The sequence below is a fragment of the Tetrao urogallus genome, assembly GCF_951394365.1.
Source record: "Tetrao urogallus genome assembly, chromosome: 2".
Taxonomy (NCBI): domain Eukaryota; kingdom Metazoa; phylum Chordata; class Aves; order Galliformes; family Phasianidae; genus Tetrao; species Tetrao urogallus.
Genome location: NC_136814.1, coordinates 19,169,783 through 19,194,199, shown reverse-complemented (window position 1 = coordinate 19,194,199; position 24,417 = coordinate 19,169,783). Strand labels below are relative to the sequence as shown.

The 24,417-nt window shown below is 33.3% G+C and overlaps 1 protein-coding gene across 1 annotated transcript in view; it reads left to right on the top strand.

Moving 5' to 3' along the window:
• SPATA17 (spermatogenesis associated 17) overlaps positions 1 to 24,417 on the top strand; it is a gene marked incomplete at both ends in the record, with an annotated part of 89,061 nt that overhangs the window by 23,467 nt on the left and 41,177 nt on the right. The window contains one exon of the mRNA XM_079549968.1: positions 13,173 to 13,296. Within this exon, the coding sequence (XP_079406094.1) occupies positions 13,173 to 13,296 (124 nt within the window). The remainder of the gene's footprint in view (positions 1 to 13,172; positions 13,297 to 24,417) is intronic.

Here is a 24,417-nt window from a genome sequence, read left to right as displayed (position 1 = left end):
GAGCATTTCTGAGTTTCATTTACTTTTAACATGAGAAGCACTTTGCTTCTTAAAACTTTTGAGGTATTGCTGTTTTCTACAAGAGGGTTTGAAATAAATCATCTGTTGTCATACTAATATGAGGAGAACTTGTTCAGCGTCCATCTGTCTGATTCTTTCTGATAAAGATAAGTCCAGGTGCTGGCTATTTTCTCAAGTGTCAAAGTATTTTGAAGAATGCATATATTTTCTTATAATTCAATTAAAACGTTCCTCCTCATTGACTGCAGAAGCAATTGATTCTATATTCTATTTTCAATTAGTGCCAAAGCCTTTCAGACAGCTCCTTGGAGTTCTTAAAACAATAAAAAACTCATTTTTGTAATGTTGTCTTTCACTTTATGCTTAATTATCTAATTTATCTTTAACCCATCTTCCTTTTCTTGTCTTCAAAGATGTCTAAAGGAAACAGATTAGAGTTTTTAAGTTATTTGCCTGTAATTAGAATTTTCTGAATGTAAACATATCCTGTCAGCTTTCTCTGGGAGCCATAGAAACAGAGATAAGTGCCAAATATGCTTTCTTTCATTTGAATATTAATCTTGAGTGATAGTTTCTGTAACTTGAGCTATCTATGCCTTTTCTAGAGAATTTTAGCTGTAACTGCTAGATGTGGCAAGAAACACGGAACTAGAATCACTGAAGTTGTTCTTTGCGATTTGATCTAGTTTACTGTGAACGATATCAAATGTGTGCACTAACGTAAGTGGGAATTAGATCGAAGAAAAGCTTTAAGAGAATCATTTTAAAGTCTTAAATCTAGTTAGATTATCTAGAGTCATGTATATTGTTATTGCTGTTCCTTCTTAAATGTGTTGTCTGTAAGTCTATCTTTCAGCATGGTTTCAGAGCATTAAAAAAATCCATGAGAAGTTAGCCCATTTTCAGGTCTTCCCTTTCCCTACCTTTATAGATATTAACACAGTTGCACATACACATATGATTTTATACAGCATATGTGCTTGTATTCCTATAGGCTTTCAATAATACATTTTGCAAACCAAGACTTTTTAGATGAAGTTTTTTCTTTTTAGTTTGGTCGTGAAATTGAAATGAACTGGCTAAAGCTATAAAACAAGCAATATCTTGTTTTATCTGCATAGGAAAATAATTTCTGATTGCACTGAGAATAAGATAGGAACCAGTATGATTACACAGAAAGCTAAATAGCTAAATTTCCAGTGCAGATTCAGCTACGTACACCTCAGGCGTGTCTTATTCTATATAAGTCTCTCTCGAGCAAGTGATATGTTAGCCAGTTCTGTGTAATATAGAACAACTTCTTCAGATAAACCTGAATAACCTAGGTAATGTAAGTAATTGGTTTAACTGTACTCTTTAAAATATGAAGGCTGTTTTTTCTTATGTATTTTTGTATAGCAGTAAGCTCACCATTTGGATTAAGAGGTTAAATATTAAGCTTTATTTCACCTATATCCAAAGCAAAGTTTTTAATTAGAGTTTGTAGAAAGAAATTTTAGGTCCTGACATTCAGTCATTGAACTGCATTTATTTTGAACTAGGTGTCTTAAAATTACTGAGATCTTATAAAACATTTTCTATATAGACTGACTAATCCTAGAATTTCATATTGTCCTACAAAGAGAGGCTTCATGGTTTTATGTTTTGGCTGAAGCAGTATCTTTGCTGTAAAATAAGTAGAAAAGGGGAAGAGGCACAGTTTCATTAAGCTCTAACATATCATTGACTGTCAGGTAGGTCTTGTTATGCTGTCCATCCTCATTTAACTATCCCACAAGATCTCTTAATGAAGTTAAGCCCCAAGTTCACTCCAGTAATTCTGTGGCAAGAGTTTGTGCAATGTAACAATTCATCACTTGTCAGGAAGGCACTTTTAGTTTATACATTTAATAAGGGCATCCTCTAGCTTGGTTAATTAGAAGTGAACAGTTTGCATATTTACTAAATGCGGAGTGTCATTGCCACCACGGCCTATTGCCTACATGAATTATTTCTCTATCTGCAATAAACAGCTGGGTAATTATTACTGCCATAATCAGATAAATTCCCTCTGTAAGGCTTTTCTTACATGGCAATTCTTTGAACTCATCCAAAGCTGAACAAAATTTATGAACTCCAGCAGCTAGGCCACTTTTTCATAGTCTAGTGTCCCTGTTCCCTATTTCAAGGACATGTAGAATACTATAAATATTGTGTAAATTAGGAGCATAAATATGATTACCTAAAGATTACATATTAATAAACTTGATTTTCAAAATACAATTTTCAGTTTGTAACTGATTAAATTATAGCAGTTCTGGTTTTATCTAATTGTAGAGACATGACAGGCCATCTATATACAGGCTATACTCAGTTATCAGGGAAGAGCTCTACCACTTGAAGACTAAGGACTGTTGAGAAAGTATATCGATATTTTTTCATGCACATTTTGGAGAACTAGAAATGTCATACGTTTATGAAACTAGAAAAATGACATTTTATATGCCATTTACTGAACTTATGTAAGGCAATACATTTGTCACTAAAAAAAAGGTGGTTCTTTTGGTTTGCAACTTTCAGCTTAATAATGAAGCATAAAATTTAAATGTGTGAATTTGGTACCTTAGAAAATCACATATTTTGTTTACTAAAGCAATCTGTATGCAAATGGCTAAGTAACTAATCTTGTTCTACATTGTCCAAGTAGTCCATTTTGTTCTACTGATGGTCAAGTTTTTTTTTTTTTCTTCTAATGATGCTCAGAACACTCTTCTACTCTGAATCACATGGTCTAGTCTAAATTCAGATCCATCAACTTCATATCCATCAACAACACTTTTATAACAATACTTATTTTAGTTCAGTAACCTTTGGTTAAACACCAACAGTCTAGTTTGATTTGATATCTCCAAAAAATGGAAAATACCATTTGTATTCTACTGCAGAAGTTGATTTTCTTATGTCCCATATTTCTCTGCTGAATTGCTTTAATTTCTTCTTCAAACCATTGCTTCTTTTTATATCCTCCTTTGATAGACTGAAAACTCATTTAATATCCAAAATTCATACATTAATATAGCCACTTTTTTGATTTCTGTTTGATAAAGAAATAAAAATATCCAACATTTTTATTCTGATGGATTGTCAGTTTGTATATTAATTTATATACCTTTTCATCACAGGATCATAGAAAAGCTTCAGTTCTGTGAGTCCTATTCGTAATACCCCTCTACAAGACATAGTATACTTCATCATACTGTGAGCATGATTTTTTTTAAGCTGTGTAAACCATTTCCCTATTGTTATCCTCCTTTTAAATTCTTCATACTCTTCACCTTGTAGGGATAATTACATGAATCCATTAAGCTGTTTATCCTTGACAGTGAAGCTAAATCCCAGTTCTTTTACCTTGAACTTCACAGTTCCTGCTGTCTTCAAAACAAAGCAGCACAAGAGAGTTTAAGAAAAACAAGATTTTCAACCTTTATTTCTCCAATTAGGCTTTTCTTTTATTGTCCAATTTACTGGCTTATTGGAAACATTCACAGCTTCTTCTGTCAGACTAATCTGATCTTCCAGGTGCATGGCGCCCAAAGTGATCCAGTACTCATTAGCCTGCTTGTACTTAGTGGTTGGAGGCCTCACCACCATTCTGCACCTTTGGATTTATTTACTCAAGGAAGGATGTAGTACTCCAAGTAACAAATTATATGCTTAAGTATAGACAATAAAATCTAAACATCAGCTGTACTACTTAGGCATGAATAATTAGATGCCTAAATCTCTAATGGACTGTACTGTTTTATATAGAAGAAACAAAATTTCAGATAATAGACTTTAATTTTGAGTGTCTCATAACCTAAAAAATGTCTGATTTTTGAAATCTTGATTACATAACATTTTCAATATATTCTAGCATTTCTGAATAATTGAGATCTAGCTGATAATTTCATATTGCCAATTAGCCACTGCATTGAATTGTACTGCATATGAGTAGTACTGCAGTACTTCAAAATATTAGATCTCTCCTAAAAGGGCTGCATTTTTTATTTAAAAGATATAGTTCTCTGTGTTATTTTTCATAGTGTTTGTGACATCACAGATGCTCAGGTGGCCACACAAACTCTGTACACAAATTTATTTGGGAATTTGAGAAAGCCATCAGGTACAGTGAAAATCATTAGAGTGTTGTGAGATTTGGCATTAGTGCTGTGCTCTACATAATGGGTTAGTATATAAAAGCTCTCTCTGCCTTGCCATTGTAAGACCTATTTAATGTGAGAAATGTATACCAAACATATGCAGACTTTAAATATCAAAGTAAGTAAAAAATGTGAGTCAGTCAGTAAGCTTTTAAGTCTAATTGTTGCTTAAAACTTTGAGAAGGAAAATCAACTTAGCTGATGACTTTTAGTCATCACCTAGTGATTTAAAATCAACCTATATGTTGCCAGGTATCATATATTAAGGTAAAACAAATATATACCTGTATATATTGTCCTGCACTGCAGCAGAAAGGTAACAGCTTAAAAGGGTGTATTCTTGTATCAGGAACAACTTACTACAACTGCATAGAATAGCAGCGTGCTTTCCTGTTGGTATTACTGTGCAGATGGTAGCGTGCACAGTCTGCTGGAAATTGCAGTGCCAAAAAATAACAGATACTTTCACATTATACTCACTGAGAACTTTCATTGGTAGCTGGCTATCTTTAGACATCTTCATTCGTGTGTTGCAGGAAAAATTAAGAACTTGACAACTCTCTTAGCAGCTTAGCCCTGACACTGTGCTAGAAATGGCCACTTCTGCTGCACTGCCATTAGAATAATTTGTGTGTCAGGGCTGTGTAATCCATTCAGGACCAAATCAGCTTTGTTACCCCTAATTACTAATTTCACTATTTAGACTAATCAGGCTGATTTATCGTGACAAGCACCCACTTGAAAAAAGCCTGCCCATAGCTTGCTTCTACCTGTTAGAGTTAGCTGTATTAGCATAAAACTGAGCAGAAATAAAGTTGAAACAGGATACTTGGATACAGTTCCTCAACCAGTGGAAACTTCAGTACTGTCGATATTCTTATGCCACATCCATAACGGGTGAGTTTATAACTTTAAATCAAAACAGTTAAGCTAACAAAACTTCAGTGTTTAAATCATGCCTTTTACAAGAAATGTTTTTCAACTACATGACATTTTAAGCTGCTAATGAGTAGGAGTTAGAATCGGCCTAAGGATTTGTATACACAAGGAAAAATATTTAGACCAGTATGTTAATTTTACGTATTTCCAGAAAGTTAAATATTTTAGTGGCTTTTAAATATGTGTATGGAAAAACCCTATATGAGTTGAAACCTTACTTAGAAAATTCTGTGTAACGAATTAAGGAAAACATTCCCTTTTTATTTATAAAGTGGCTATGTTACCAATGACTTCAAAAGCCATTGCACTCTGTTGAGTAACTGTGCAGCAGTTGAAATTGGAAGGATAAGAAGGGTACATCAGTCTGTTCTTTCCTATCAGCTGATACATGCTGTGTCCTGATCTCCTGATCTGCACAAGGTGTTCATTCACTGTATGCCCTTCACTGCTGTGTTCATCACATTTCCTACATAGCATATTGATCAGATGGTGGACTTTGACAGTTGAACTGGTATGTCGCTTAATTCCACTGGTACACTGTGTGATTAAAGAAAGGTGGGCAGAATGTGTTCTGCTGTGCACAAATGATAATGGGATTTTAAGGTGTAACAATTTTTTTTCTTTAAAATTAATAATTACAGAATCCAATGGATGTTTTTGCTTTTGCTTGTTATTATTAGTTTCCTGTTCACTACACTGCAATGACAAACCAGTTACAGTCCTCCAAATTTTGAAGAGACACGTCATTGTTATGTTTATATAATTAGTTTTGTGATAGGTGTTTAATTTAACTTCATAGCCATAATAGCTGTCCTAATACCTCCTCAGAATTGACATTGACCCTGCTCTCTGAATCTGTAGAATTTCTAAATCCCAATTAGAATTTCAGAAAACGAATCCACTCTGCCAGGTTAATGTATCCTTTGAACTTAAAATCTGTTTTGAACATCAGTATCTTTAGCTCTTCTAGACTGAAATCGTTACAAGTTCAGCATTATATTTTAATTCTAGATGAACACACTTGTTATTCCTATAAGTAAACTCTTTCCTCCGTTTCTTCCTGACCCACATGCTTTCTTAAAAACATATCTACATTATTAAAATTCTCCCTTCTCAGGGAGCTGAGAATTTTCTCAGCTATACAGCACTTGTCTTCATAAGACAGCACTGTGAATACAACATACATAACAGAATCAAAAATTGAATATCCTACAGTTTGCTGTCTCTTGCATTAGTCTCTATCCGTAGTCAGTTCATGGCAATTCCACCAATGCTAAGAATTTGGAAAGTATGTTCCTTTTTCAAGTCTTCTTTCAAAAGGCATATCTTATTTTTATTTTAACTAGATAGCTTATTTGCTGATATTTTCTTCTTGAATTACATTTTAGACATGTAAAATGCATGCTAAGCTGCAAACTTTGGGTGCCTTTAGAGCTATATTGCTTTGTTTGCATATAACAACGTGTAACAATGCAACCTGCTTCAACCTCTTTGGAGCAATTGCAGGTAGCCTGGAAAGTGTTTTGGTCTAAAGGCTCACCAGATAGTTGACTATCAGTATCATAATCTGATTGTCACCAGCCCACATTGTTTGTGAACTGTTTGTATGAGGTTGGTAATTTCCATTACAAGCATAATCACTTGTGAGAAAATACCCACTTATCCAATGGACATCTGACTTTCTCTTTACATCTCCATTCAGCACTCTTCAATAACCTTCAGCCATTTGTGTACTGTCACTAGATCTCCAGGAATACTATTAGTGTAGATTTCTCCTTTTCCTTGATCCTCTAAAAACAAAAACAAGTGGAATGACAATTGTTCCTTTCTCATCTTTTATGTTTACAGAATGGTCATGAGGACATTCAGGCTGCATGTGTGAACACAGGTTATATTGCTGAGTGTTATGCTTTTGAGCATAAGGCCACATGAACAAATGCACGAGGCAGTAATACATAGAGGCAGCACATGCATTACAGTAATATAAGCACCCATTATTAAATGAGAACTCTTCAGTGCTATATGAATATAATACCTTTAAATACTTACAAGTATTACTTCTTGTCTGAATCTTTTGCATAATCCATCAGTTTCCTGATGTTTGAGAGCTGTTAAAGCTATTATTTAAGCTTTTTTTTTTTGGCCTTTATTTCAAACTTATAAGATGTTGAAAACTTTAGAAAGTAGTACACAAATGTATACATACTACTTATAAGTACTACTTACAAGTATATATATATATATACTTATATATATATACTTACATATGCTTATACAATATATATACTTATATATGTACTTATATATATAGTATATACTTATATATATATTACTTATAAGTACATACTACATATGTATACATACTACTTATGTTGTAGCAAATCACACCTTTAAAATACTCAACAGGATATATATATACATTATTTTTGCAGGATTCATGGGTCTCAGCATTGAATGTTATGTAAAACAGAGCTGAGTTGATTCTTGTTTTCAACAAAATGATCATATGCCAGAATTACTCCGAAGAATGAGTTTTCTCTTTCTGAAAACAATGGGATTTCATCATTACAAAGAAGCAAACACCTACCCTTCTATTTAAAAAAAAAAGCCACAGTGCATGTATAAACTAATGCATATATCTGCAACCGATCTGCTATAAACATTTGAATTTTATACTAGCTGAAGTCTACCTAGCAAAGTAATGATGAACTGCAGAAGCACTTTCTGGACCTTTAATCACTTTATGTTTTGTTATATTTCGAGCAAATACACTCTGAAATCCTCTGTGATTCCCAGCAGAAGGAACAGTGTATATGATTGCATTACCAGTGAGTGGTTTAAATTTCAGCTGTGTGAGTAAAACTATCTGGTACATATTTGAGAACAAATAATATACTTTCAAGAATTGGTTAATCCCAGATTTCACTGGGCAAGACCGCACAGTTGCAAACGTGTCACATGACATGGCAGTACACATCATAGCGGAGAGGAACAGGGTGTTACAAAGCCTTTCTGTTTGCTCAGTAAATCTGAACAGATTCATTCAGGTATTCTGAACTAGGCTGAGGATGATGAAGCTGTCTGACACAGCTAACGCAAGAGTAGTGTGTATGTTCTGTTAAAGTTCTGTCTTTAAACTATAGCCCTCTCTATAAACTACTTGTACATCCTGGACTGCTCTCTCTATATAGGCCTCATTTTTTACCCAAGTATAATAGGTAAAAGTAAAATCATATTATCACAACAAGTCACACTGTATTCTCATATACACCAGTGTAATGTGAAATCAAGTGGCATGCAGTTGTGTACCAGAAGTGTTGTCCCACTAATTTCATTTTCAGTTCCATACTCTCTGTTTGAGGAGGGAGGATGATAGATAGTCAGGAAAGTAAAATTGATTTAGTTTTTCTCCTTTTATGCTAAGATTGCCTACTGCTATTTTCCTGGAATTTTATGATTCGGAGTCTGAACTATTTAAATTCACAACAACTTTATACTCTGAGTACTATTGATCAACTATTGATTTTCCTGGATTCTCTTTTGTTTAATAAATATTACAATTTTATTATGTCTATCTCATCAAAGGATCACAGAATTTAAGTGGAAGTGCAAACGGAATGCAATTGTTTGATGAAGTTAATAAATGTAGGTCAGCGTGAATTTGTAAAATGTTGCAGTTCTCTGCAGAATTATGAAAATCTGTATACTGCTGAAATCATCACTTCAAGACCTTTCCAAAAGTGCCGGGAACAATATTATGTGTGTATTTTTAACCTTTATACAGACAGCAGGAGTACTGTCAACCAAATTTGCATCTCATAGCTGGAACCAGCACTGCTGCCTACTGCATAATGAAGTATCAGAATAACAATAAGTTACCTTGTCATATGAAAATGTTTTATTGTCAAACAATATAAAGCAAATAATTTTGTCATTAACAAATCAATAGCTACTTCACAGATTTCTTACATGAGATCATTTTTATTTGTTTTCTTTGCGCACCTACATTGATAATGCTATGCTTGATTTCAATTACTTGGAATATTCTGTATTACAAAGAAAATGTACTTCATATTACCTACATATCCACTTTTTAAGCAAAAAAATGCATGGTAAGGTTGTGCTAATTAACACTGATATTCTTTGGACTTGAACAGTTTTCAAGTAATGAGAAAGCACTATATTTGTCAAAACTTATACATATTTTCTTTAAAATGATATTATATAAAAATCAGTTTGATAGAAACTGATAGTTAAAATAGGCAGACAGGAGAAGCCAGGTTTGTAGGAAGATACAGTAGATGACGTTAAAAAACTTAGATATGCTTTAAGACAATGAGAAAATTATGTTAAAAAATTACCAATTTTTTTACTTATAAGTTAGTTTAATTATTCCAACTATGAACCATGTAAAAGACAGATTATTTGCAAAAACAAAACAAGATTACTAATTAACCTAGAACATGTTATACATTTACAGAACCCTTTTTCTCTCAACAAATTTGATGCAAGCCAAAGTATTTTTGCATATTCAGTTCTCCTCCTTGAACCATGAAAGGTTTATCCTGAAACAAATTGCATCCAGAGTCTGAAAGGATAAAGGATAAAGTTATTGATGCATGGTAGCTAGTATCCCTAATATCAGATAGTCCCAAGAAAGCATTGTTTATTATCACTGATTGAACTGGAGTTATATATGAACAAAGAGAAAGATCGGTTTAATCCAAAGATCATCTAATTTCATGGAATTTTCTATTGACTGTAATGGAGTTTGAATTTATTCTCTTTGAACCTTTAAGATTTAACTCTAACTCTGTTTGGAAGTCTAGATTTATGTCTTTAGTATCACTTATGCTTATATACCTTTTTCTGTATGGTAACAGTGAAACCCACTGCACAGTGAATAATGTGTTGTTCTTGAACTGCTCACATATGAAATAGTATATTCATATCTTATCACTTTCTGTTTTCTTGATTTTGTTGCTCCTATTCAAATTCTTTGAAAATACAGTGTTATTTTCTGTTGCCCCTTAGAAGAGAATCATCCTGGGAGCTCCCATCCTCCAGTCACTATTGTCTGTATATTCTGTACAACCGTACACAGCAGTATTATGGGTGATAGAAATATTATAGCACAGCTAACAAGATGTGTAGGCTGCAAATGTATACTGAAGATTATTTGTAACTATAAGTTAAAAACAAGCAAACTTTGTGAAGATTTCTGGCACCGTGTTAATGAAGACATGATTATCCTGAAAGTATCTTAATACTTTGAATTATAGTACTATCTAAAAAGATCATGAATTTTGTTGAATTTCTACAATTATTTTTTAATTTTTTTTTAAATTTCAAATTAGTATTATTTTTTTATTTTTGATTTCTTTTTAATTTCATCACATGCTGACTATTAAATATTCCCTGAAAATACTCTGGTAAATTTATTTTAATGACAATGGAAAACATTTTACATCCCATTATTACTACATCTGTAGCACACATTCTAAATAACAGGGCTTCTTTTGAAATAAGTACATAAGTATCTAAGAACATGAATAGCACCAGTAATGTGTTGATGCTGAATGGTTGACTGTAATAAAAAAAAAAAAGAAATAGTATTAAATAAGTAAAACAGATTATATGGTCTGATACTGAAAGTAAAATGGCAATTTTTTTTTAAGTGATACTATATGCATTTTTTATTAATCCATTTATTTCGATTGATTGATATAGAACAAAGAGTATCCAAGTAAAAATGCTTATGTACCTATAGGCAGTGACTCTGAAATCTGCACCTTAAGGACAAAGAAAGGTCGCCAATCTCTCCAACTCCTAGTTCTTTGTCAAAAATGGACACAGTTAATGAGGTTTGTTTGGTACAGCACAAATTCTCAGACACAGATAGAGATCCTTTCAATGGAAACAAATTTGTTTGGCTTTACCAGGTTACTTAGCGATTAATAATAGCCTTGAGATGCAGGTCAGAAAGGTCATTGTACCCGCTTGCCAACACAATCTAAAATGTGCAGCTAGTCTGGCTTTGCAGGCTTTGAGGCCCCGAAACACTATGCATAAAGTAAAACAGGCTATTTTCCAACTTCTTTTTTCATATTAATAAGCAATTTTCAAGAGAAGGGTGGCAAAATGGGGGCCATGCCACTCTAAGTAATTCATTTATTTTGCAATTTAATCTTATGTTGGAAAAAAATTACACTGCTGAAAAAGCATAGCATGGTGATTTTTAAACGTCAGTGTGCTTCATAAGTAACCTTGTATGAAATATTGTATTAGAAGCCTTTAACAGTAAACTGCAACAAAAAATATTTCCAGAGTTTGAAAGAGACCTATACATCTTTTCTGATCTTTAATTTATTTCCTTTCCATTTTATTTTTTCTGTTACATTTGAAATAAAATGTGTAAATAGTTAATTTTTTACTTACTGTAGTTGATAAAAATTTGAAAGATAGCATGAAATAAATAACAATTCTATGCTGCAATTTCTTTTTAATAATTCACTCATTCACATATGTTGATGAACCTTTTTAATGTTATGATAGTTCAAATATTAAGAATAGATCGGATGCACAATCTTAAACATACTTTCAGAAGTAATATGATGTTCCAGAAGAATTGTTCATAGTAGCAAACTTATTCGCATGTGACAGGATTTGGATTTTGTCCTGTTGTATCTTATTTAGTATCCACTTACACAAGTGAGACCATTAATGTGGGCTTCTCTAAATATGTTTTGCTGGAACATTTGAATAATCCAGGTACATTAGTATCTGGTTAAATATTATAAATAATGGATAAATATTGATGGTGTATTTTTCTTTTTTTTCTTTTCTTTCTTTTTTTTACCATGTACTCAAATGCTTAAAAAAGAACCAACAAATAGAATTTACTCACCTAATTAACTTTAAAACAATCTAAATGGTTGACTGAATATATTTGGTGTCTTTGGCATGCCAATTAATTTGAACTAGCTATTTCTTAATAACAAATGTAACAAATGTTAATCAAACTAACCTTTTTTACCTGGGTCAAAAATCCATACTTGTGTACTGTGCACAGTAGCACAAAATTTTGTTTCTTAGAGAGCACTGATTCTCTTCACCGTTTGCATAATTTGTGAGAAACTTCATTCTATGAAAGAAGCCATGGCGGTGGAATCAATGGCCATTTTCTTTTCTAAATGTTCATTTGGAATCATGAGTTCTCTCCATTCTCTGCCAGTTGGTATTAGGTACAGTTCTTTAGTTCTTTTACAATGAAACAATGTCCTATAACCTATTGACTATGTCCTTTAGTTGACACTATGTTTGCAAACTTCTTTCATACACTGTCTCATGAGACAGTTATATTTTTTTCTTGTGGCCTGTACCATTGCTATCAGACTAGAGTATAAAGTGACCTGTGCAAGAAACTTAATGCTATGGAAAATCCTCTTTTTAAAGACACTGCTGCATAAGAAGGTTATATCCAGTTCTCTGTGCATTAGTACTCAATTTTACAAAAGGCTCAAAGGTCTAGGATAAAATAGCAACTCTTATCCTCTGTTTACTATGCTTTTTCATGTCATAAGTTTGCAGATCAGAAGGAGATGTCACAAAGCACTAATCGAAACTTAAGTGGACAGCTTCAGTTTTGAGACTGAAGGAACATTTCTAAATTAAAATAAATTCTAGTTATAAATAAAAGTCAAATGAGAATTATTCTGAAAGCAAAATATCTATAAATTTTATTTTATCAAACTATTAAAATGAGCACTGACATCTTCTTCAAAGTAATAACTAAACAATATGAACTAATATACTGGTTTTGGCATTTTAATCCTATTTCTTCACAGATATCTCCATGTAGATCCTGCTGCTGTGGAACTCGATGAACTGTAATTTTCCATGCTACTGTTGCAGTACATTGCTAATAGTTAATAGCAAAACACCATGAGGCTATAAAAGGGTTAAAGTAAAATAAAACATGTCCAGGTTCTTTATTATCACCACATGATTGATAAATTTATTTTATTACAGGAATGAACTCCAAGAGTATGCAGAAATGAATGAAAAGGAAAAGAAGAAGAAAGACCTAGAAAAGAAAGAAAAGGAAAAGAAATACAAAGCCCGAAAGATGCATTACCTCCTTAGCACTGAGCAGGTTGGTATACCTGTCCCTGACAGCTCATGCAAACCACTTGGGCCCCCAGCCTGACAGAGATAAACTAGCAGGCTGAATGGGACATGACTTGTTGAAAAGATATCACAAAGACACTACTTCGAGTTCAATTTAGTGCTTTTCTATAGGCAAGAGCAGGTACCATGACTATTCCACGACAGCAGCTTCATAGAGGCAGCATCAGCACTGCTGGCAGAAAGAGTCCAAGTCAGCAGTTTGATCTGCCACTGTGATAACACAACACGAAGGGCATAACCTCGCTTTAAAAACTCATTTTGACTGGCTTATTGTTGTGTTGTTGCACTTGTCAAGAACTAACAAGTTATTAAGCTGAGGAGGGATTTCATTTTTTCCCCTTTTTTAAATTGAGCTAATGCTGGGACTGGTTCTATCTTCTCTTTGTTTTTTAAGACAGATTGTAAATGCAGTTTTTCTGTAAAAGCTTTTCCTAGAACTGCCTGAATCAGCTTATTTAGCATAATTGTTTTTACATAGAAATGCCTCATAAATTTTAAATATTTACTGATTAATTTGTTTTGTATTGATAAAAGTGATATATTTTTCAAGCATCCTTATGTATGCTGCTTTGCAGACAGCATAGCCATTCATGTATCTTAGACAAAATGAATATGATTGGTAATGCTTGTGCTTTTGCCTTTTGTTAGTGCCCTTTTTTAAACTTTCACATAAACCATAAATGCCTAGTGATTGGTTTTACTTCATATGAATAAGGAATAACAGACAGTTAGGATATGTTGACATGAACTAAATGCTTCTTTTTCTTGATTCTTACTCATTTCTTACTTTATGTATCTGACTGGTTATTAATCTATATAGATTATCTGTGTGGAAGGAGTGCAAATCCTAAGGAAAGCAAGAAAAATACCATGCCACTTAGTGGCAGAAAATTAATATTTTCTTCTGCTTGGGAATCATTTGTAATCTAAACGTTACTTAAAATATATGTGCATTGACTGGATATCAGTTATAAAAAAAAAGATCAATCTTCCAATAAAACATGAGTATCTTTATTGCAAAAAAAAAATAGCCAGATAAAAATGCTGTTTAGTAACAGCAGAAAAATTCTGAATGACTTTGTTTCTGAGGGAGTTAGTAACTAAAATTAATTCACAGTAATCAGTTTCTCCAGATGTAAAACTAGAATATTAACAATTAGCTGTGCATTGTTTTTCTTTTGCTTTATACTATGTTTGTGTTGGAGAAACTATGTAAAACAAATAGATAGACATTAATGCATTTACCTGGAGCAAAAAATTGGATTTTTATTGAGAATTAAGAGGCTTGCTGTCTAAAAAGATTTTAGTAAACTTAGTTCACTTCTGATAATTCTGTCTTAGCAAACTTATTGACACTTATTTAAGGAATGGCAAGAGGGGCCTAATTTCAACCATGCACCTGGAGGACTTCTGGTAGTGGGCTGCAGTAATTATTATGATCCACTGAATTTGGGTTATGATTTTACAGAACTACATAGAATTCATTTTCAGAATCTTTCAGAACAAAAATATACTTGATTTTGCTTGCAAAGATAACTTGTGTATGCAGTGACTCAGTCTACAGAATTTTTCCTTTATCACGGAACTTTGCTTCAAGAACTGTCTTTCTAAGGTAGTGTTTTGAAATATGAATGAAAACAGCAACCATCAATTTATTGTCATCAAGCTGTGTATTCCTCGTAATCATAAAACTTAATATCTTCATAAGATACAGAGCAAATGATTTTGCTTCAAAATTTACTGTTTTTATGCTTTGTGCCTGGCAATTTGCTCTGAATATCCTTGCTCTTCTGACCTGACTACAAGTGCTGCTTGCTATCTTCAAAGGATAGTTAACTCTGAGTAAGGTCTGTTCATTGTCTTAGTATAACCAGGCAGCAAAAAATCAACACTTTTGAGTGAGTGAAGGAAATGATATCTTTTGTAATCTGGGGACATAGCAAATGAAAAGAGGAGGCTAATAAAACGGATTTCTTTTAAAGTCGTGTGTTAACTAAAGCCCAGTGAGTACAGATGATCTGCTAAAGTTTTTGTAGTGGTGGAGCTAAGCCACATGAGGGATCAAGGCTGCAGATACTCAAGTGAGTTATATGGACAGCATTACAAAATCTGTACCTGCAATAATAGTGTCTAATATATCCTATATATTGTGAATCTTTTTGTTTTATTGCAAGCATGGAAAAAGGTGTGCTTACTTACTGTCAAAAAGGAATTGTCAGAAAGAAAGAGATGTCAAGTTCCTCTTTCTACAAGCCAAAGCCCACAAAACTAACTCAGAAATATGTTACAGGTTAAACAGGGAAATAACCAAGCATGTAGCTACACAGTGTAGCAGATAGTACAGTAATCCCTTGTGCCTTTAAAGACTGTTAATCTTGTATTGAATTCAGAATTTGCATTTCACAGATATAATCTTATCGCACTGATTAAAAAGATATACATGTATACAAGGCTGTGCCAATTTTTAATTGGTAGCATTATTTCACATTTCAAAAAGTAAATCTTACAAACGCTGGTATTGTAAATATATAGGGTTTTCTAGTATGTTTTTATAAAATCATGGCTTTTGATAAAGTAAACTCTTTTTTTTTCTGGTGTTAACTTTCTATTCAAGCATTTATTTCTTTCATAAAAACTGTTTCCTTTATAAAGGAAAAAAAAAAGGGAAAGAAATGGAGATTAAATTCTGAATTACTATACATTATTTGTTTTTGTTGGGAGCAGGTATATACACATAGCCTTATATAGACAGCTCTCAGCTTGCTTTGGTTGCCTTCCAAGCCAATCCAGAGTTATAATATGGGGCTGAACCTAAACTAATTAGCCTTGTTGAGAGCCATGGTATATTAGCTGTAGAATTAATACAATTACACAGCTTCTAGTGAGCTCAAAATATGAGCAGAATAAGTGTGTGAACACTTCAGTCTCAGGCAGGAAGTTTGATCTACCTAAAAATATTGAAAAGGCATGCCTACATTTTAATCTGCATTACGTCTTTTTTTTTCTTTTTTTCCTTTGGCATACTGATTTTCATTACCATGAAACAGTGACATTCAGGGAAATAGTTGGATTGTAAAACCTGTTTGCTATTATACTATGTTTTACACTTTATGTTTTGCAAACAATTAATGGAGTGTATTTTGACATGAAAATCTAACAAAACACAACTCTTTCCCATTGCTACGTGTACAAATACATTGACACAAACATTTTAATAGACATAAGCCATTTATTTGGATTAAAGAATTGTTTTAGCAAAGAAGTTTAAGGAAGATGAACAAAGGAAAAAATGTATATATATATCCTGCCAACTTCATCACAGAAAAATGTTTTTTGGCTTTTCTGAAAAACAGCAACTTTTTCTTTCTTTCTTTTCTATCTATAGTACCAGAAGTATCTATGCAATACAAATTTAATGCTCTTTACAGGTAAGAGTTGGCTTGAAAAAAGAAAGCAAATTTTGTTTGATTTAAGCTAGGTTAGTTGCCAAGTAATGTCTGGAAAAATAAAATTTGAGCTCTAAAGCTTCATGGTTATGAAATGCCTGAGCTTTTAACCTATGTCAGTAGTTTCAATAACCAGTCAAGTAATATCTAACACACATTAGCTTCCTTTGAAGAAAATTTCTCCTGTGTGATTGCCATAATTATGGAAAAAAAACAAACCAGTTTGCAGGTGTTAAATCATGTTGTCTACTCCACCTACTGGTTGCTTTTTGTAAGAGACTCTAGTGTAAAAATACAGCAAAAAATAAATCTGTGAGATAGCAACTATAAGGCTTCCAAGTAAAATTCCATTTACAAAATAACATCCTCTATTTCAAATTTTAATTTTTACATTACGTTAACGTTATCCTTTTTTGTTTTTAACTTAACAATGGGATAAATTCTGACTTCATGAATATAATAAAAATTGCAGTACATATTTAACAAGATTTTGCCTTTGTTCAGAGTATTTCTTGCCATTTGTTACTGGAAGTAGTGTAGAAATAACAATGCAGATTTATGTCTATTTTTTTCATTAATTTTATTAGTCATACTATGAATGAATTAGAAGTTCTTTTTGAGATGTGGAACTTGAAATATTTTACTGGTCCATAATCACAGTGTAATATTTCTGATACAGAGGTCATGATCTGGTTTTTCAGTTGTCAGTAATAAATGAAAAAGATCTTTAAGTTAATATTTAATATCTATTATAAATATGTTTATCTATATGTATAATACATCTCTAGCCCTTTGATTTCTATCTATGTAATTGAATAGTTCCTGCTCTTTGTCATACTAGCAAGGTGGACATTTGTAGGAAGGACTGTCCTTTGCAAAGGGCTGAAAAAGTGTAAAGTCAATGAAAGATGGACTAGAATTACTGAATACATTGATGACACTTTGTAAAAGTGAGTATGAAGAGTCCATATTTGTCGAAGTGTGGTGGAGCAATTCCTATCATTGGTATTTTCAACCTTCCAACAAATTTTGCAAACTTTGGTCTTTGCCTTACAATGATGATTAGAATGTATGATAGACTAAATCCAAATAAGCAGTGTCAAGCTAGAATACTGAGGTGGATTGTTTAAATGTTTCTTGGTGGAGCAAGAAGCAGTGCTGAAGTGAGTCTGATCCTGGGTGAGAGCAAGCGTGTCAACTGCTGCTAGCACTACTGTATCTACCCCCTTACACTTTAGTTTTAGGAGGCAACTGTACTGGGTGAAGTAAGTGAAAATTTAGTGCTCTTGTCTTCAACATTCCTCTACTTTTGAGCAGATAAATTTATCTGGTTAACATTTTCAAAGAATTCATATACTACACTTAAATTTTTTAAGAAAAAGTGATCTGAAGCTAGTCCAGAAAGCAAAACTTCCTCACAATATACTGTCTACAAAATCTTGGGGGCTTAGCCACGTAATTGTAAAACTTGTTTTCATATTATTGACAATGTGGTGTTATACATGGCCTCACTTCGTCTTCTCATTGCCCTGGCTTGTGGAGTCAATCTCAGCCCGGCTTCCAAAACTGAACTTCATGTTCTTTGATAAGTCCTGCTGAGATTAGATGAATTAATATTTGTCCTCTTTTCAGTGGGATCTTCAATCTGAATGTGTTTACTCCTGAGACCTTGGGAAAAAAAATGAATTGTGCAGTTCTGTATCTATGCCTACTCAGACTCTTGACTTATAAACATCAAAATCATAGAGTCATAGAATGGTTTGTGTTGGAAGGAACCTTTAAGACCACCTAGTTCCAACTCTCTGCTATAGGCAGGGACACCTCCCTCTATACCAGGTTGCTCACAACCCCATCTAGCCTGACCTTGATTGCTTCCAGAGAGGGGGCATCCACAGCCTCTGGGCAAACTGTTCAGTGTCTCATCACCTTCACAGTAAAGAATTTCTTCCTAATATCTAGTCTAAAATCTTCTAGTCTGGGATCTTCTTTCTCTTGGGCCCTGATCAATTTGAGGTCCTAACTGAATCAAACTGAAGGCTCTTGTGGCCCACAGTGCTGTCTCTGACAGTGACCAACAGAATGTGCTTATGGAAGAGTAAAAAAATGGGGCATGGGGCAATATAATGATAAGCCAAGAATAATCTTGCAGTTTCCTTCAATCTGTATTTAAAAGACTTGTAGTCTTTCAATTGTAATTGTAATTCAATTTCACGTGTAGGCTTTCAATTTTTGGATTATTAAAGTGTTCAGGTTTTGCCTCAGTATTCCTCCAGTTCCTGCCTCTCATAAATAGTAAGAGAAGAAATAGCTTGAACAGAAAGAATGTAAGCCCACAACATTAACTAGACCTTGTATTGTGCTTGCTTTGAAGACCAAATTGACTCATTCTCTCTGCAGTATTGTTTTGCAGCATGCTAATTTCACATCATAGACTGTTATTGTTAAGCAGTTAAAAAAACTATGAAATTTCATTTATTAACTATCAAGAACAGGATAAAGGTTATTTAAAATGAAACTGTCTCTGGACACCTGGCAGTTTTGTTCTTGTTCTTATAATCCTTATCCTAAGATAAGGATTCAGATATAGCGCTGCCCTTTGATCTTCAGATGCACAGTTTAAGAGACAAGGCTGCAAGTTTGGTCATTTTAGCTTAGTCCTGAGTGAGCAGTCAACATCAAAAAATTATTATACATAATTTGTTACTACTGGCAGTGTCTGTTCAGGAAAGGCCAAGGACTGAGCTAGCATGAAGAATGAATTAGCTCTTACCTTTTACATTTTATTTCTTTTCTCTTTACCGTTGTAATTTTATTATCCTGTCTCTAAAAGATTCAGAGAATGAAATTACCATTAATTATAAGCACTAATACATCCTGAAGATAAAATAAATGTTTACTTATTTTTTTAACGTAGGTGCCCCAATCACTGAACATCTTCACCTATCCATATATGATTAATATCCACTTATTGCTCCTCTGCCAAGAAGTCAGATGCTTCTTACTACTTTCCAAAGCTTATACCATAAAAAAAATCCCATTTAAATTAAAGAGGAAGAAGTGAGATTTCCTAGCTCTCAGACTGGCTTGCAGCTACATTTTAATAGCATTACTCTATAAAGCATTTTATGCTACAGTGTTCTGTTATTGTAAAATATTATTTCTAAAAGATTCTCAATTTACAAAAAACTCTTCTTATAGTATTTGTGACAAGTATGTTTGATCAGAAAGCCTTCTTCACATATTCACTTATTTGGGAAGCCAGATATTTCTCTTTATTCACAGATATTGAGTAAAGGAAAGTAATTCAAGGGAAACTATACTCACCTACAATCTCACTTTGCTTGGAAAGAATCTCAGTTAATGCTGTTTAATGTTTCTGTCAAAGGACAAAGTAGGGTAAACTAGAAGTGGCCAGCAATCAGGCTGTTTGTGGTTCTGGAAGACTGTACCTGAACAAAGACATATATTCATCTAAAGGGTTAATTCTGCTGATTCTGAACTCCAAAAATGAAGTTGAAATTATTTCTGCAGACAATAAAAAATGTTTAGTTTGCTTGGAATTTGAGCACAGCTCTTGCTCTTTTGGATTACTCATCCTGGAAACACTTAGGACCATAGTTTTGCTTCTCAACACAATGGTGATGTAGAAAGAAGAAAAGGGCTGGAAGCCAAAGGGTATCTCCAGGATTTCCCCTGTATTCACTCTACACAGCCGTTTAGTGGCAGTGTACAACCCAACTTCTGTGTATTTTTCATTTTTGCTTATATCCTTTTCAATCAACCTTTTCTTTTCTCCCAGAAGTGGTGATCATCTCACTAGAGAGGGGAAGTATGTCTTTTTCAAGTGTTTCCAAAAGAATTTCTCTGTTTCTCATGCTCCCTAAAAATGAGACATTTTCATTATATTCTTAAAGGTGGAAGGGTGAACTTAAAATTGGGAAAAATAATTCATTTTAACCATGTTGCACAACAGTATTGCACACTAATTTTCTAGAGGCTGCTTCTTATAAAATCATTTTGGTTTGATACCTTGCATTTAATGCCAGCAAGAACATTTGTCTGTTATTTTCTGTCCAAAGAAGTGAGATAGATTTTACACTAACTAATCATCTGTTGCTAGGAGGATCTTACAATAAGATGTGAAGATGGAGGTTTTTGGGGATTGATCCTATGCCAAGTCCTGCAAGTCAGTTTAAAGATTTGTCCATATAGAGACATCTTTTTCAGAATCTGAATTGCATAGCCTGTGTTTCTATGGTTTTTCTAGACAACAAAATTCTTCCTCTACTCCTGTGGATTAATGGCAGAGTTTAAAGGACAAGCTGTGTGATCTATCAAAAGTGTACATGCTGAGATCTTAGAAAAAACATGACCACATTTTGTGTTTTATTCTCAATTGAGATGGCAAAAGGGTGGAATTGCTGCAGGGTCAGAAAACTCAGGGAGTTCCATACTGAATGTGGGCTTTGTGTATGATGTGCTACATGCTTTTGAGAAAGAATCTATATTGCAGAGAAATTAAAACATAGTACATGGTGAACTAAGTCACTCACACATGGAGCCACATTCACACACACTTGCATAGAGTGGAGCTCCACTGATGTTTCTGAAGTAGTTACTGGGGTAAATTTGCCTGATACATAGTAGCCCAGCTGGTGTTTATACAAGTTTGATGTGATGTGTGATGTTAGTGAGGTAATTTTTGAAATTGTGATATGAGAAATATATGCTGAATTAGAGATGAGTGCATGAAAAGAGGGAAGGTCAGGAATGGCATGGGAGAAGTCATGAAGATAAAATGCTGTACATTTCTCAACAGCAAACCTTCTTGTTGATTAAGAAGTAGCACTGATGGTATCCTTGCTTTAATGAGACTTCAAGATGAGTGATGCACCAATTCTTTTGTTTTTCAGCTCTTAGGCAAGTTAATAGTATAGAAGTAAAGTTATTTCATTAACTTGCTCAGTTTACTAAATATTCAATACTTATATTTAGTATATAATATATACTGTTAATCTGGGAAGTCTGTCCATCCTGCAATGGGCATCAGGAGAACTGTATATCTTTCCTGGTATTGTTTTTGCCTTTATTTTGAATGTTTTATTTGCTTTTAATTTTTCTATTTCAACTGTCTTTTAAGAAAATCTCGTGAGGTTTTTGTTTGTTTATTTGTTTGTTTGTTATTACATCACGCTTTTCTACCTATGCTAATCTAAGTACTGTGGCTTGGTTCCCTCTTTATTCTTTCCTATATATGATACAATGAACATTCATTAAATCTTCACTTAATACTTTACTGGTGTCATTGAGGACTGCTTCCTTAAACTCTCTGAGTTTTTAGTTATTGTCTAATCCTATAGGTTTAATACAACAAATTGCATAATAAATCTGTCAGAATATATATCAGTGAGAGAACATTCACATGTAAGTGCAATGCAACAGACACAGGGAACAGTGAAAAACAATTAAATGTTACATGATTTTGTTCTGTATTTTTTGGTGAAGTGAATGAAGTCTCTAGTATTTTTTTCTTAAGCAAAATAAATTTACACGTGGTTTCCATGGCTCTCTGTTAAGAGTTTGTTCTCCAGTCTTCTGATATATTGTAAATGGTGTACTTACAAGGATTTCTCTTTACTCAGTGAGAAAAGCAGTGATTTTCAAGTTGATTTTTATTTTTAACAAAGGTAACTTTTTCCATTATCAAAATGAGAGCAGATGAAATTTTAATTTTAAAGACATGAATAGTATCACACATTTAAATAAGTGTTTTAGGGTTCTGGAAAACTTCTCAAAGTGTAAATAATGTTAGCTTACAATATATTCCTGGGTGGAGAGGAAACACACACTGTGTTTTCACATGCAGTTGATAGAATGTGCAACCACCTTCAGGGATTATTCTTCAGACTAATCTCTTAAATTCCCATTTTCACAGGGTGCTTGTAGAAGCAGGCTTATTTTAGAGGTTCCTAGAATTCATATACGATCCCATGCTCACAATAGCTCTTAAAGAAGAAATGATAACTCTAATGGAATTTTCCATTCCTATTTTTAAAATAAAGACATTAATCAAGCTAAAACCTATTTTCTGCTTGTTTTGAAGTCAGTTATAAGTCAAATTAGAAGTCAATAACAAAACTTTGAACGTTCTGTCACTATTCTGTGTCTTATAACAAGTGTTGTTTCCTATGCCATCACTCACTCATTCACATCATTATTCCTGATCTGGTCAAGTCATGAACAGCCTGCACAAGAAAGAGATCTGATGAAATAAGCCTCAGTCAGAGAGTTAAACAGTGAATGACAGATTTTTGGATTCCTCAGCATTTGCTGTGCTGCTGTGTTTTGGATATTGTGTCATATTGATCCATGCATTAAGCTAAGATTTTGTTCCTCTTTTGTCATTCAGTGTAAATACCCGAGCAGTTACCTGCTTGGAGACTCAAAAAACATTCTGATTTCCTGCAGTTGAGCTTAGTGTCTCTGCAGGGTTCGTGGTTGATTTTATGATCTGTGAGCAGGGTACCAGGCTTGAATGTTACATTGACACCTCTTTGTACAGTCTGTAAAATTGCAGCCTAGTTTACTCCTAACCGTGCATTTAAAACATGATTGCATTATTGTTTTGATGTCAAACAAACATTTCACAGATGAAAAGGACTGAACCAAGCTTTAAAATCTGAAGACAGAATAACAATAATTAATGCTTCTATTACTCTGTTTAAACAGTATTTATATTAAGCAGAAGACAGGTAATTAATCCCTCTTGAAAGAATATACACTCCTCATCACTCATTTATGAATTCTTCTGTCTTTGAATAAAAGTGCTATCTCAAAGTTAAAATACCTTAACTACAATCACAAGCAAGGTCCTCTAATTCTTTTAGAAGCGATTTCTTATATTTTTATTATTTGTTATTTTTTTAAATTAAAGTTTACAGGATCAGGCCTAAAAAGTAGCATTATTTGGTTGAGCACTGAACTGTCATTTATAAAATTGGGTGACAGTTTTTCTATTGTCAGCCATTATAAGAAAATTTTATTTTGAATTCAAATGGTGAACCAGGCTGTGGTATTTTTCCAATATATCAATAAAATTCACACTATATTTATTGATTATTCATAAAAATATATGTTCATATTAGTTAAAAGTAACAGATTATTCCTGTTAAGCTACTGTAATGTGTCTTAAATATTTTGTAGTTTCAAATTTGATTTAGTGGACATCATTTCATTGTACTTGTTGCTAGATTATTTTTATACAGAATTTTAATAGATGAATATTAACCCAATAAATGTCACATTACAGATATCCTGTTTTCATAATGCATGGAATGTTTTGACAGGCTGTAATAAGCTACGTATTTGGAAGTTTTAAATTTATTTTTTCTTGCAGATGTGGCTGCAGCACCATTTAAACAAGGGTTTTTCTTGTGAATCATTAATGTTTTAAGGTATTTCTTTTACCTCCCAGAGAAACTATATCTGGGGATTAACAAGATTGTTCACTGGAATTCATGTGGAAGCATAAGTGCAGTAGCTGAGAAACGATCATGTTTCCTTTTAGTTCTCAGCAAGAGTAATTGAATGTTGAATATCTTACTAAACGCTGGACTGTGACAGTGTGTTAACACTCCGAC